This window comes from Haemorhous mexicanus, chromosome 1, assembly GCF_027477595.1.
Source record: "Haemorhous mexicanus isolate bHaeMex1 chromosome 1, bHaeMex1.pri, whole genome shotgun sequence".
NCBI lineage: Eukaryota > Metazoa > Chordata > Aves > Passeriformes > Fringillidae > Haemorhous > Haemorhous mexicanus.
In genome coordinates, this window is record NC_082341.1 from 4483003 (window position 1) to 4499115 (window position 16113).

At 40.3% G+C, this 16113-nt stretch overlaps 1 protein-coding gene across 3 annotated transcripts in view; it reads left to right on the forward strand.

The window, feature by feature from the left end:
* Positions 1 to 16113, forward strand: part of CTDSPL (CTD small phosphatase like) — an 81322-nt gene that overhangs the window by 37229 nt on the left and 27980 nt on the right. For 2 of the 3 annotated variants that reach the window (XM_059838754.1, XM_059838763.1), the window contains exons 2-3: positions 8353 to 8507; positions 15383 to 15415. In XM_059838754.1, coding sequence (XP_059694737.1) covers positions 8353 to 8507; positions 15383 to 15415 — 188 coding nt within the window. The remainder of the gene's footprint in view (positions 1 to 8352; positions 8508 to 15382; positions 15416 to 16113) is intronic. The other variant, XM_059838773.1, reaches the window with a different exon arrangement.

Sequence of the window (16113 nt, forward strand, 5' to 3'; positions counted from 1 at the left end):
TCAAACAGCCCAACCTTGGAGCGATTAGAAATCGAGTTGAGATACGCAAACATCTGATCTGGTTGCTGTGTGTGGTTGATGGTGGAAAACAAACTTAAGTGCTGAGCAAAATGGAAATAAAACAATCCTTTTTATTGTAAGCTGCTACTAATATTTGGCAAACCCTCCTCAAGAGAAAGCCTCTGCCGTGGGTGCAGCAACTCAGGGAACCTCAGCAGTGCAGATTTTGCAGCTTTAAACTGCCAGGTCTTTGCTGATCCAGCTCCACCAAACCGTGACGTTACACCAACATTGCGAATACATCGAATTCTTTTTATCAGCAGAAAAGGCTGGGTTGGATTCACAGGCCACATCTGCTGGTGAACTTTGTGCAGTGTATTTTTTTTTCTCTCTCTCTCTTTTACTAGAAGAAAGGTTTGTTTGTTGGCGGCTGCTCGGGGCGGGACAGGAATGTAATGCATGCACAGACTGCGCAGTATTTCCTGTTCAACTGCCGCTCCAGAGCTCGGCGCTGGGAAAATATCCAGGTCCAGCAGCTCCAACCTTGCTCAGACTGCAGAGGAGCACCACAGAGGCCCAAATGCTTTGTTTTCCAGAAAAAATACCATTTTTAAAGGGAACAGTCATGGTGTGCCGGTGCTGTAAGTCTATCAGTGTGTGGCTGTTGCTCTGTAATATTTATAAATTATTGGGCTGAGACAAAACACTTGAAGTGGTGCAGGGACAGGGAAATGGCTCCATAATGCCACTGCAGAAAGTTCTGTTTGTTTTGTATCATAATACATCTCCACAGCATTGCTTGCATACTTCACTTAGCTTGGTTTACCACCCAGTTACAAACCATGGCAATCTTGTGGCACTGCAGCTACTTTCTCATTATTTGCTGTGTTTTACTTGGCCCTTAAAGAGGTTTAAGGCATCACTTTTATACTGCATGAATTTTGTTCCAGGAGTGAGAGATTTCAAGGCAAAAAGCTTGGAGTTGAATCACTTCTGCCAGGTAGCACTGAACTCCAGTGCTGCAAACCTGGCCTTGAGTGTAGTGTGAAATGAGTGTAGCGTCAGATGAGTGCATTATTTCTTTTAATTTTCATCTTTTTTTTTCTTTTCTTAAGTGGTTTTGGTCTTTTGTACATGTTTCAGACTATCAGCTGATGGAAGGGTGATTGTGAGGCGTGGCTACTTACTTATTTACTTACTTTATTTAATCATTTACTAATTTTCTTTAAGCATATGTGTATTTTGAGCGTGTGTGTTCACAGGCTGCTCTGGAAGCTATGAAGTGATATCACTCTTCTCAAAAAAAAGCAAATACTAGGAAAAGATTTTACTGTGAACTGTGTATGTGTGCATTAAAAATTGTTGTATATCCTTGTAGCACCTTTCTTAGTGTGTTCAGTAGTTTTTCAGCCCTGTGTGGAAAGGAAGTGTGCACAGTCAATCCTTGAAGGATGGGGCACATCCCTGCTGGCTGCTCCAAGGAGAGCACAGGCCAGGCTGGATGGGCACATTCAGCTCCTCTTTAAGAACTGTCCAGGTGTTTATGCCAAAGGCAAAGGTACAGCAGCTCCCTGGCTCCTCTTGTTGGGGGAGTTACTGGAGCTGAGCATCTCCTAACTTCTCCTTTGTATCCTCATCCATCTTCTGATCCCAGTGGCTGTTTCAGTGGCAAGCAGTACAGGCACAAGAATGAAAGTGCTGCTTGTTAATTAGTTCCTTCCTGGATTACAGGAGCCCTACTTTTCAGTCCTTTGGAGATACAGATCTACAAGTGCTGCTTCTCAGAATTGGAAGTGGTCTCAGTGTAGCCCTGTCAGCTTGTCAGGCACTGGAGCAGGGGAGGAGGCAGCCAAAATCGGCCCAGTTTGATTTGAATTCGAAGGTATTTTGCTCAGAACATGGTTCAGCAGGTTAATTGGGTTCTTAAAGCAGTATTTAACTTTGGAGCTTTGCTCTGAAGTGTAGATACCCCTGAAGCTGTGGATCTGCCTTCAGTCTTAGGGCTGAACAAATGCCAGAGTTGGGCTCTGACAGATGAATTTATTTTTACATGATCTTGCCTTGTAGCAGCTCTCCTCACTTGTGGAATACTGCAAAAGATGTTTAAATCATGGCTTATATGAGAAGCTGACACATATATGAAGGTTATACCATCATGTATGTGTGTCCAGCCAAACCACAGTGTGGAGGCTGAAGTGCAGCAACAGCTTTAAAAGGTTTTGGAATTTGCCTTGAGATCCATCAGGTTCTTGTGCTGTTTTGAGCCTTTTCATGATTTCTTATCCCTCCTTGTCATTTAAGAGGCTTCTGTGTGCAGTTGGTGTTTTTAACATTTACTGGCTACATTTCATGGAACATCACAGCCCTTACAGAGACAGCAGTGCTGAGTTCTCAGTCATGTCTTCTAAAAGTGACTTTAGAATTTCACTACCTTTGATCCTTAAAATATGAGCATCCAATAACCAACAGCAGATATTTAATCTACTCAGATTTGAGGGCTGAAATAAATTATTTATGTAGGGTGAGAAAAGGGGGGTTTTTTAGCTTTAAGCTGCTGCAACAGAAACATTTCCAAAGCTTTGTTTGGTTAGGTGAGTTCTTTTTTCTTCATACAGCTTTAGCTGAATTGATGGATGGATCAACATCCATCCTGATGATTTTTGTCCTAGGTCTTATGTGAAATTATATTTTAGAGGACTTTGGGAGGTATGGAAGTAAAACTCTAGTTTTCTGATATCCACTGGATAGCTTCTGTTAGAGTAAGTAGATAAAAGGATAAGTTACAGGAAAAGCAGTTCTTGTGTAGCTAGTTCATCCTGGCATGCAGGTGCAACTCATAAGCTTGTTTTCCAAGGCATCATGGAATCATTGACTAAGAGAAATGTTCAGTTTTTCCTAAAATTCCCTAAAAGCTCCTAAATTATGTTGACTTGATTTTTGTTCAGATCCAAGGGCACTGACCTAAAGAAATTCTCTCAAAAATAAAAATAAGTTAACTTGGTTCTTTTTCCCTCATGTCCCCACCTGCCTTATGTATTCAAGCTTTTTTCCTTGCCCATCAACTCCATCCAGAGCAAACTACTAATGGAATGCCTGGGAAACAGGTTGGTGGAGAGAGAGTCTCAAATGTTTTGCAGGGATATTTTGTTTCACTAAATTGGTCTGGGATCTCTCCCTGCAAAGTAATAATTTCAGTGGAAAACCCAAAACCTAACTTTTAATTAATTGTGCTGCTGGGAGGAGAAAGATTGCCAGTTTCAGTTGAAATTAATGTAATTCTGGGGTATCACATGCTGAATTTCAGCAGAGCAATTTGCTTGGGCTTGACATGCTTGAAGGTTAAACCAGTTGTGGGTGGTTGTTTCAGGTAAGTGTCAGTGCTTTTATTGCTGTTTTTGCTGCAAAGTTTACACAGGAGATGAAACCTTTCAATGATAAACTGCAAATGGCATTTTAAAACCAAAGTTATGAGAGCATCACATGCAGATTTGGCACCAGGTGTTGTAAAACAATTTCTGTCCTGGTCACATCACAAAAAGAGGAGCTGTGTCAGCAAGTTGATGATTTTTCTACTTAACTGTTTCTGTCTTGAGGTGTGTGGGATATAAAATTTCTTTTTTCTGAGAAGGTCAGATACAGCCTCTTAAGAAGTTGGAGAAATCAGGCATTTCTAATCATATATAGATTTTAAAACTACTTCCTTTGAAGAAAGGCTTTGTTTAATATCACTTAATTCTGACTTGCCCCTTCCATCCTGTGTTATAAACAAACTGATGGTGAGAGCTCACCCTACCCAGCTGTTCATTTTATTGCATTTAGGGAGTTCATCTGTAAGCAGGGAAGTCTCCTCATTACCTAATTGATATTGTTTGGAAGAACTGGATATTGCATTCATTTAATTAGGACAAATTCAGCAGTAATTAGCTGACTCCTGGCTGCAGAGGGGTGGGCTCAGAGTCTTTCAGTCATCCCAAGGTGGCTTCCTGCAGCAGCAAGAGCTTTGTGGTGCTGTGGCTGCACAAGAATCTGCTTTTGTAATTTCACAGCACCACAGCAAAATCTGATGGGGGAAGAAGCCCTCAACTAAACTTTCTTAGAGTACAGTGCATGAGAAGAAAATCTTTTTCTTGGCTGTGTAACCTGTGCTGCTGCTGGAAGTGTCCTGGTGGGAGAGCAGCACAGCCCTTCTGTCTCTTGTTTCCTGTGTGTGAAAGGAGCTTGGAGAAGATGCTGTAGATTACTTCTATTAGCACCTCTTGTGCTAATAGAAAATTCTAAAATTCTGTTTCAACATTTGAGTTATTATACCTGTGTGTGTTAATACTTGGGGTTTGTTATGGCCTTTTTCTCCCTGTTCTCTTGGAAACCACCCAGTATGGCTCCATACCTCCCATTTAAGCTTATGTGATTGCAGTAATTTATTTTAAAAATTGCCTTTATCTTTCCTTGGGCTCCTCCCCAGCCTTAGCAGTGCTGTGGGTTTGTTAAGACTTGCCAGAAGACTTCCATAAGCACAGTTCTGGGACTGTCTTTGGATTCCAGACAATTCAGGGATTAACGTGCCCTCAAACCATGGGTGGCACAGGGGTCCTGGGCAGTGGGGCTTGTCCTTAGAAATGGCATCAGGAAATTACAGGTCAGACCCTAAATTGGGGGCAGTCTGCACCAGAGTTACTTCCCTTCTGGACTGTGCTATTTCTGACCCTGGCTGCAAAGAATATTTTACAAATTCAGGTAATTTGGCCAAGTGCTTCACTGAAGGCTTGTGCAGACCCTCAGGAGTGAAGCAATGCTGGATCTGTGCACTCTGCTCTTCAGTGTGACCTTAAGCCACATGGAAAAGGAAATAAAGTGCTCAGTTAGTGAGGGAAAAGGTTATGTGTTTGTTGGTGCATGTAAATAGATGTGTGTGTTTCTATGGGCATCTGTATATAGATTTAAAATTTAACTGTGAAAAGTTGTAGGAAGGCAGCATGACTTTCAATGACTGGCCTTTAAAATAGCAGATGGAATTAAATGTAGATACACGTGGCATTTTCTGCATGGAAAGATATAAGAATTCTTGATTTATATTTGCAGTGATGCCTGAAATCCCTTCTAATGAAGAGATCTTGGTGTTATAATCAGATCTGAAAAATCACATTTAGCCCAATGCTCACTTGTTGTAAGCCTCAAGTAAGATATTAGGAATTATTAGAAAAGCAAGAGAACAAAGCATTGTGTGGGTGTATAAATTCAAGGTGGAATTTCTTCCTTTCATCCTGGATATTGTGTGTGCTTCCAGTCCCTCTATTCCTGCTTCAAAAATACCAATTGGGGCTTGCAGGGAGGTAAGAAACAAGGATGCTCAGAGTTCTGAAGCAGCTGAACTCCTGGCTGAGCTGTAGACTTCCCTGCCATGTGATACTTTGTGCTCTAAAAGCTGATGTAGGTTCCAAAAGTGATGGGGCAAGGCCGTGAAAGAGGAGTTTGTTGAGGATTATTGCACAGACACATTTGGTATGTTCTGGTGAGGAGGTCCTTAAACTGCACTTGGAGTGAACCTGGGGTGGTGGGAGGGGAGAGCAGCTTTCCAACCTCACCCTGATCCTTTCTTCAACCCTCCTGCAGGCACCTGCTGCTCTCAGTCTTCTCTGCTTTCACAGATAACATATTTTCATGCTGTGGGGTTGCTCTGCCTGGGCTTTTTTGGGCCGTGGTGTTGACGTGTTCCATGTGCAGGGTTTGAGATGGAAAACGTCACTGAAGTGTCCTCGGTGTTCAGTGTGCTGGGGTAGTGATGGTTCACAGTGTCTGGGGAGGAAACCAGCTCCAGAAACTGAGCTTGTAACTTCTAACAGATGGAGGGGGGAGAAAAGAAAATCTTGATGATGTTTTTTTAATCTCCATGTGCTGGATGCTGCTCAGCCCTGCAGTTTGGATAACTCAGTTTACCCTTCCGTTGTTGTTAGTACCTGCTCTCACCTGTGAACTTTTTAAGGAATGCCAAACCTTTTTAAGGTTTTGTCCTCAGCATTTTTTTCTCCTTAAAATTTGCTGCCATCCAGAATGCCTAAATTTATGTTGGTAATTCAACATCAATGCTTCTTTGCACCTTTATAGTTGTTATATTTGTGCTGTCACTGTTTCAAGGAGAAGAAATCCAGTAAACAGCACACAGATTGCAGGTGGCTCAGGGTAACTAAGGAGGGAGGAACTATTTTCCATGATGCACAGCACTGTCAGAGTTACTAAAAATGAGATATGGGTGCAAACATTTTCTTTGTGTGCAGTACTTGTATTTTAACATAGCACAGCACATAAAGCCATTGAGAACTTCTGTTCCTCACTGCATCCAAAATTATCATTTATTAAGTCACTGTAAAGCCTCTATAATAGCTTATTAAAGAAAATCCTGTTAAAATAACATTTACATTAGTGCAAAGACCTGTTTGAAACAGCACTGTGTTATGAATGGCAGAATTGTCAAAACTAAAAACCAACATGAAGGATTTTTTTCCTGGTAAAATGTTTCACTAAGCAAAGGGAGTGGTCAGACTTCAAATGCGTGGTTCTATCCAAGTATTCTTAGTAGAAGGTTTGGACCAATCAGTATTCTTTGTCTAGAGATTTTTGCATGTTTATTTAGACAATTTATTGTCACTTCCTGTAGTAAGTAGGGATGATACAAGTATTAGTTCTGGAGTGGTTTTGGTGTTCCCATAGATCTGCTGTGCAGCTGATGCTGTGAGTTAGGAATTTAAGCACCCTGCTGTAATTGATACCTGCACTCAAAGGAGATAATTTGCCCTCATATTTTTAAGCAGAGGCTGAAAACAAACCAGAAATTATTAGCAAGGTTTCTGTGGCAGTAGCTGCAGGCAGCAGGACACACAGCATTGTTCCTCCTGTTCCAATTTCAGCATATTTCAATTTTTAATGTCGGAAAGGAGTTCTCCTTGCCAGGATTATATTGCAACTACCTTGCTTGTGCTGCAATACCCTTTTTTCTGAGTGCTTTGAAAATGTCCTTCCCAACTGCCCAGGTATCCCTTGGGGATTTCTAAAACTGTCTTGTTGTTGCAAACAGAATATGAGATTTTGAGAATTAGTCTTTGACTGTAACTTGTAGCACTGGTGGCCAGAGTTCTTCATGTGTTTTCTGTTTAACTGGAATATTGATAAGTGATGCTGGTTTCAGTTTTCAGATGTTTTTTAAAGTAATGAAACACTTCCTTAAGCACACAAACCTCTTCATCCTGTTATCAGAGCACTTTTTAAGTTGGTGAAAGTCTATAAAACCCATTTAGTTTTTGTTATTGGTACACTTTGCTCTTAATAGCAATTAATAACTGAACCTGGCAGTGTTCACTGCCTTAAAGTGGAAAAGTATTTTGGCAAATGTGAAAATGATGGGACTTAATAAGAATTTCACTTAACCTCTAACTTTGGGATGGGGGGTTTGATTTCCTACCCAAAGCAGGAAAGAAATACTTCTAAATAAACATTATCTACAAGCATGATAATAGATCATTAAAATACTTGGTGAACAAATCAAGTGTTACTTAAAACATTCTAAAACTTTTCTCCAAGTCTTCTATTTTATTTTTTATTATTATTTTAATGTGTGTTCAGGAGTTTTTTTCCTTAGGGGAATCCCTAGATGTCTTAGGTGCATTTCTTTTCTCTCAGCTATTGCTTTCAACTACAGTTTTTATTCTTTAAAAATGCTACACTTGCTTTCATTCAGCTCTATGTAATTTTTTACCACTTTAGGGTTATTTTTATCCTGGAAGACCAGTAAACAAGTTGAAAGTCAAGGCCAGGGCTCCTGTTTCTTTAGTACCACCCTTGTTGTTGTAGCCTCTGTGTTGTGTCTTCTGTCCTCCAGCAATGCTGTCAAACAGTAACAGAGGAAATTCAGAAACATCTCAGATTTTCCTGACCCTTGCAGGACTTGTAAATGTTCCACACATGACTGTGTAGTTGTGTAGAAACACTACAGTAGGCATTTAGTGCATCTCTGGTTTTTAGATCTCTTTGCTTCCTCGGTCCAGAGATGAATTTTAGCTGTGAGTTATTTTGTGTAATTACAGTATCCACCTTGGATGTTACTGGGAAAACTCTCTGTGTTGTCTCAGTGTGATTATGCAGAGTTCCAGGATGTCACTGTGCGAGTCTGCCAAGGGAAAAAATGTGTTAAAAATGAAGAAGAGCAGTTCTCAATCTGCTGGAAAATGTCAGTAGTCTTAAGACTTGATAAAGATTTCTGGGTATAGAAACCTTACATCTTCAATTCAGTTGTTGTAATCTGGAAAACCAGGTCTGTACCACATGAATTTATTTTTCTGCTGTGTGTTTTTTCCCCCCCAGTGTCCCAATGTAATATCAGCTTGAAGAAGCAGAGGAGTCGAAGTATCTTTAGCACCTTATTCTGCTGCTTTCGTGACTACAATGTCGAGCCACCATCCACCAACAGCACCAGTGCTCTGCCTCCTTTGGTGGAGGAGAATGGAGGACTTCAGAAGGTCAGGATTTTGTCTTATTTGGCTGTCATGTGGGTGTTTTGTAAGCAAGGATTAATTCTGCTTCCAAAGGTTTGTCCTAACAGGTTTCCTTCGTGGGGAACAGCTGTGAGGTACAGGAAAAAAATTGCTGGTTTGATGGTGGATTGCTAATACTGTCTATACATCTGTACTATAAAATTGATATTTCTGTTGTGGGTGTTGGCACTTTCCATTCTATAAGTAACCAACATTTAAAACCTGACTAAGACACTAAAATAAATGGGGACTTCTCATAAAATTTCAGCTGCTGAGTTGTCCCCAGCTTTGGTTCCTTTTCCTGATTACAGGAAGGTTAAAATGTGCTCCACTGGAGCATAGTGGAACCTTCTGAACATCATTTTCAAGGGTTTTCAGTGACATAGAAACAAATCAAGAGAACCATTATTATTTAGACCTTTTTTTCCTAAGCAGTCCACTTGCATTCAATACATGCTGAGTCCAGGTATGGCAGCTTTTGGCCATTATTTTTCCAAGTTATTAAGTTTTGTTTAATGAGTCAAATGAATGGATGGAGATTTTAGATGCAAATACAGATAGAATACAAACAGTGCAACACAAAATTCTTCTTTATAAATCTGATAACACTGAGAGCATTTGTGTTATGATCTGAAGAATTTCAGTTCACTATGGCAAATCATGCCAAGTTTTCCTTACAGTTTTCAGGACTCTGAGATTGCAAATACAAGTGAATCCATGGTGGAGAATAATGGCAGAAATGGAGATGTCTCTGAGTTTTTTACCTTTCTTCTTTTCACACAATTTTTCATGTCTGATGCAGCTGATTCCTTCTTTCCCTTGTCCAGTCCGTTTTATTCTGGTTTGAATTCTGCTGGTTGTGTTTTGAATTCTGAAAAGCTCAGGAGAAAGAGCAAGGAACTGTTTGGTGGGAGAGAGGGAAGGAGAGCAGATGAAAGTGATGGAGATTTCAGTGTGGAGGTGAAGTCTGAACTGTAATAGTTCCTGCTGAAGCTGCTCTCACAGAGGTAAAATGCCCTGAAAATCCTGCCAAGAGGAGGACTTGTACATGTATTTTTAGACTTCTCCTGCTAGCCAAGGTACATTTTGAGTGAAAGGAGGGGAATCTAGCCTGGATGTGCTGAAGGGAAAGCTGAGGAGTGTGTAACATGTGTGCACACATTCATCTGAGGAAAAAAAGGGATGGGAAGCTACTAAAATTTCCTTTCCACTAGGCTGGGGAATGGAAAGCAAAAAGAAGTGAGGCTGCAGCTGAGAGAAAAGGGGACTTCAGTAGAAACTAAAACATAAAACCAAGTTTGTTTTTTCTGTAGAAAAACGTGAGTCTAAGTGGTCTGGAGTCAGTAGTGTCCAGATTGCATTTTGCAATTATTTTCAAAATATGTCTTGTACCTTGAGAGGTTGCATGGGTGTCCACACAAGTTTTCATCCTCACTGTGCTGCCTCACTGAGCAGTTCTGGAGCTGTGCAATACTTGTACACAAGACTAGGACACAAATCACAGCATTCCTTAAATGACCAGATCAAAATGTCCTAGATTTAAAAAAAAAAATCAAAGAATATATTAAAGATAATTTAATTAAAGAGTGTTTTCTTCAACTGAATGAAAGGCACTCAGATATTAATATCTTTTTAGAAGAAATCAACATAGCTGAACTTTCAGGTGGTTCTTGAGGTAAGATAAGTCTGACATTGCTATTTTAAATGCTGTGTTAAAGATTCATAAGCTCTATATGTGTTTATACTGTTTCTATTTTATTTTGAGTGCTAACACAGTGTAAGAAGGAAAGTCTTCTAAGGACCTCAAAAGAGCATTGAAGACTTTTGAATATGTTTGAATATTGTTACACTGGTGGACTGGTGATTTTTACCAGGAGAGCTGTGTCAGAGCTGTGCAGGCTGCTTGAATTTGGTGGAGTTACACTGAGCATCTTGCCTAGATTCAGAGATAAGTAAGGTGGGGGAAGCACCAGTGGGCCTTGGATTCTAAATTGGTGAAATGAAATGTCCAGGAATGACAAAATTGCCTCTCAGGAAAGAAAATGAAACCTGACAACCCACTGCTTAAATTCCTCTGCTGTTTCATTAAAGCTCTTTTTTTGCATTAGTTTCACAGACAGGTAGGAATTGTTTAAATTCTGTTAAGCTGCTGCTCAGATGGTCACTTGGTTAAATCTGCTCTCTCTTCTGTGTTTTATTCATTATTTATCACATCACAGTTCACTTCTGGCTGGGCCCAGTGAGTTCATGTGTTGTGACCCTTTCCTTAAAAAATGGACAAGGAAAATTGTACAATAATGTCAAGCAGTTACCACTAGAAAAGAGTGTAAAATGGCTTGGAGGTGCTTCCCTTGTGTCTTTGCTGTTCAGTGGAGTTGGTACATGAAAACTGATGATAAAGCCTTCAGAGGAAGGGAAGGAATGAGGAAGCTTCTGCTGGTTTCACTGGAATTCAGTGTTCTGTGTTGCTTCTGGCACATTCTGAAGCTGATGTGAACTTCCTTCTAATTAGTAATCTTGATTTTTGTAAATGCTGCCCTGTTCAAAAGGAGGGAAAGTGGGGGAAGGGTATTTTTATGAAGCATTTGAAAACACAGCACTGAAATTTTGTTCAGAATAATTGTGATGTGTGAGACAATTCTTGTTGTTTTTAATAAATTGGCTCTAGTAGAAAAAATAAAATCAGTGCTTCAGATTAATCAGTGCTTCATGATGTGACTTGATGGTGCTTGACCTGTCAAGTGTTCTGTCACTTCTTCATGGGGTTGGAAGAAACACCAAATTGAGCATGGTTTTGATTAAACAGTTACTTTCAGTGCTGAATTCTATTCTGTAAGTGGGGGGAAAAAAGCCCAAAAACTTCTTTAAAGTATTGAGTTCTCTTTTAAACCTTCTACTCACAGAGCAGCTGCTTGTCCAAGTGTGACTCTAATACTGATAATGAATGGTCCATTCTGTCTCTAAAGTTTCAATACAACATTTTTTTCAATAATAAGTTGTATTTACTGAAACTGTGGCATATTTGTTTTCCTTCAAATGCAGCAGCTATTCAGCCCAGCAGAAGATGCCTTGTAAGATGTGATATTTGTGGGTATATCAGCCTGCCTGCAACTCAGATGCTGAGCCAGATGTGTCACTGGGAGCACAAAATATTCAGCCTCATGAACTCCTTTATAATTTTTTCCTGCCTTCTCTGCAGCAAGCAGCTCCCCAACACCTTCCAGACACTTTTTTTTTTCCTTTTGAGTGTTGGGAGAGAGAATTGTGTTTTGTTTTCTTTGGGATAAATTCAAATCTCAATTTCCATTCTTCTGTTAGCAACGTGACTCAATTTTTGTATTTTCTGCATGTGAATTTTTTCTTCTGGATTAGTTTGTTACCTGACTTTTGAGGTGTTTGTGGATACAGATTTCATTCATTCTTGAAGGGGGAGTCCAGATAGAGAAAGGTGAAAAAAGCAAGCTACAAACTCTTTTTTCCCTTTGCTTTCAGTCGTCGTGGGTGAGGGAGCCCTGACAAGTCTGTGGGCACTTTGCCATTTCACTCCCAACCCACCAACACTGGAGTCATCCTTGCTTTTGTCTCACAGCAAGATCCAGATCAGGCAGATGGCTCCAGTTAATGAGGTGAAGCATGAGTGAGGAAAGGGATTTTTATACTTGCTGGGTTAGAGAAGAAGCTCTTGATCCACACGCAACAGGGACGAAGACAGAACTAGGAGGAGGATTTTTCTGGGGGCTGCAGCTGCTCCCTCTGCTTTTCCTGTCACTGAATTTCCACCTCACTCCAAAAGTTGTGGCTCCTTCTTCCCCTCTGCATGATGCCATCCTCTCCCAGGTGATGTTGGGAAGCTGTGTAGATGCCCTGTGGTCTTGTCTCCAACACTCTCCTCTGCTTCAGGAATCTCTATTTATAGCACAGTACAGGGAAAAGGATCTTCTTCTCTCTGTCCCACATGAATGTGGCCCAGCAGAATGAGAAAGCAGCTTGGAGGGAGCACGTTCTTGAGGTCAGAGTAGCATCTGCTTCGTGCTGGAGACCACGAGGAGCAGCAGGAGCATGGGCTCTGTGATGAGGACATCATTAATGACAGGCTTGCTGAGCAGAGGTGGAAATCCCTCTCCATGTGGATACACATAGTTGAGATTGATGTAAATCATTGTGCTTTGTCTCCTGCTTCACCTTGGCTGATCAGAGCAGGAGAATTCCATGTGTTTGGGTCTCTTGGTCACATCGAGATGTGGTGTGGAAGGTGTGTTTAGAAAACAAGATCTCCTCTCCATACCTATTCACAGAATCACAGAATGATCAGGTTGGAAGAGACCTTCAAGATCAACCCAGCCCCAACACCTCAACTCACCCCTGGCACCCAGTGCCACATCCAGGCTTTGTCAAACTCACCCAGGGATGGGGACTCCACCACCTGCCTGGGCAGCCATTCCAGAACTTTATCACTCTTTCTGGGAAAAACTTTTCCCTGCTATCCAACCTGTATTTCCCTTGGTGCAGCTCCAGGCTGTGTGCTCTGGTTGTGTCAGTGCTGCTGCAGACAGAGCCCAGCCCCAGCTGAGCACAGGCACCTTTCAGGAGCTGTGGGAGTGATGAGGTTCCTCTCTTTGCTCACTCCTTCTGACCTTCTTTGCTTCCCAAAAGTCTTCTTTATTAAGAGACAGCTTGAGAGTTTGTCAAATCATGTAAGTGTCAAATAATAACTGTACTGTTTTTAAAGAACCTGTCATGGTCTAGAGCAAGCCTTGTGCTAAAGAAACTCATAGGATAAATCTGTTATTTTGGTCAGCTTCTTCTGTAAAGTGAAATAGCTCCTTATCTTTCAATACAGACTGCTCTGAAAAAAAGCAAAATATTTTGGCCTGCTACTTGGTGCTCATTGAGGCCACTCATGACCATAGGCAGTGTTAGTGAGGAACACAGTGCTGGAAATTGTTGTTTCAAACTAAAAATTATGCAGCTAAAGGAAAAGATAGGATTTATCATTCCATCTGTATATAGCATGGAAAAAATAAAACCCATTAAAAAAACCCCTTCTTTCAATGGCTGGGGACAAATCAGTTCCTGGGTTGTCTTAGGGATACAATAGGGAAATTTTGGCATTCTAGGAACAGCTTTGTTCTGTTACCAACATCAGGAGCTCGTGGAAAGCCTTCAACAAATGCAATCATCTGTCATCTCTTTCAAACTCTGCTGTTGTGACCCATTTCCCTTCCTGTTCCAAGGCATTAGGAAATGAGGCAGGACCTTGTAAGAAGTTTCCCAGAGCAGGCTTGTTTGTAAGAAGCATTTGCCTGTTTAGGAACACTTTTGCTTTCCCAGCAGACTCTTGCACTCCTTTCTGCTTGTTTTTCCTGTTCTCATCTCTCTTATTACTGTTTTGATTTTTCTATAGATATTTCCAGAGTTCTTCTTAAGAAATTTGCTTGTTTCCCCCCCTTTTTTTTTTAATTTAATTTAAGAAATTCTTTGAGAGAAATGAGGCAAACAGAAAATGCAACTCTTTTAGCAACTTTGGTTTTGGGTTCCCATGAAAGTCAGTTCCACTAACAGGACATTAATGTACTGAATTATATATATTTTTTTTTTTATTCTTATTGCTGTTACCCTGAGGAAAACTTGTATTCTTACCAACTTTTGTGTGTGTGTTTTTCTAGAAATCAGGTACTTTTTACTAGTGCCAAGTTTTTGATAGTTCATGGTAGTTGCTGCTCTGTAGTTGCTCCTTCAGCTTCTCAGGATTTTGGGCAAACTTCAGTAAAAATTTCTGCTGAGCAGCACTAAAAAGAGCACTTTAAAAATAATACAGAATTTTTTCTGTTTGTCAGTGATGTGTCAACACTGGTAGACTTGAAAACAAATAAGCAGGAGGCTTCTTCAGCTGGAAGAGGCTGTTCTAGAGTTGAATACAGCCCTTTCAGTATTTTCTCTGCTGGAGATCAGAGCCTGTGTTGCCCAAATATTAAAGAATAAAATCACTACCCAAGCAACATCTGTGCTAGAAGGATCAGCTTCCTTTTTTTTAATGTTCTGTGCTCACCAGAAAATAAAGTTGGTTTTGAAAGATTAGATCAGAAAATAGAACTCTAGCTTTAAAAATCTCTTACAAATTTGAGTGAGAGTTTGAGAAAATAGAATTCTAGCTTCAAAAATCTCTTACAAATTTGAGTGAGAGTTTGAGTTGAGTGAGAGTTGCCCATTTGAGCCAGGCTTTGGCCATTTTGGAGCTGTCCTTGTTTCTGGGTGTCCAAGGATGAGAAGGAAGGATCAGGTTGGCCAAGAATTTCCTGCCCTCTCCCAGGTGTAGTGCAAAAGTGAGACCATGGGAGCAGCACTGGCCCTGCTGGATGGAGCAAGTGGAATTCCTTGGATTGCTTTAACATCATCATGGCCTTCTCAGACATTCTGCTGTTGCCTGAGTGAAAATGCTGTTTTTTTCAAGTCAGTTGTCTCAAATGAAGTTGGGTTCAGTGAGTGGGGTTTTGCCAGGCTCTGGCTCAGCCTCTTGCTGCTGCAGTGCAAATTGACAAATATACCCATTAGCAGATCTTAAAGCTGAAAAAGTTCCAGTAAATACAGGTACTTTCTGATTGTCATCTCTTATTAATCATAGCATGGGTTTTATCAGTCCAGTCTCCTAAAAATCACAAATGCCAGTATACTAACAGATCATTTCAGCAACTAAAATGCAAAATCCTGTTTTTATTTTTTTTTTTTTTTTTACCCTGGTTTCTTGAATACTTGGAACTTTTGGTTTAAAATGTTTGAGTGCTACATTTACTGCTCCAGACCTTTGTTCTACCCTTTAAAAGCCATTACCCTTACAGTGATTTTTTTTTCTTTTTCCCCAGGGTGACCAGATGCAGGTCATGCCTATACCAAGTGTATGTATTTTTATCCCTTTTTCTTTTAATAATTTTCATGACTTTTGCTTTGATTCATTTTATGTTGCAGTCTAACAGGTCTGTTTTGTGTTGCATGTTAACAAAAGGATTTTATGTTCTGTCTGTAATGTTGTATCCCCAGAGGTGAATTGAACTGCATGTCTTCTACAGGGACTGAAAGAAGAGTTTGGGTTTTATCTGGGTTTCTTCTGAATTTTTAGCATTTTGAAAACACATCAGGTAGTCTGAAAATTATTTCTTTTAATAGAGGCAAAAGGTGATTCATCATCATTATGTGAGACACAATTACAAAAACCTTTTCCTCTCATTTTCCTCTATATTCCAGTTGAAAGAAGAGTTGGAAACTGCATAATTTATTTGAAATAACTCACATTAAGAAAACAGAGCACACTGACTGTTGCTCATCCCTGCACTTGTTTGAAATGATGCTCTTGGTATCAGCTGCTGCTTTATGAGCCTCAGTATTTCTGTTTATCTTCCCTGGATTAAACTTGGAATGCTGCTTGGCATCTGAATTATTTTTCAAAGCTAAATAAAAGGAAGAAAAAAACCAAGTCATTCAAACTGAAGCTTTTAATTTAATGAGTTTTAACCTTTTTTGGTCACAAAGCTCCTCTTTTTTTTTTACAAGGATGAAGGCTTAGGCTTTGTAAAGCAGAAAATACTTTTTTTTTTTG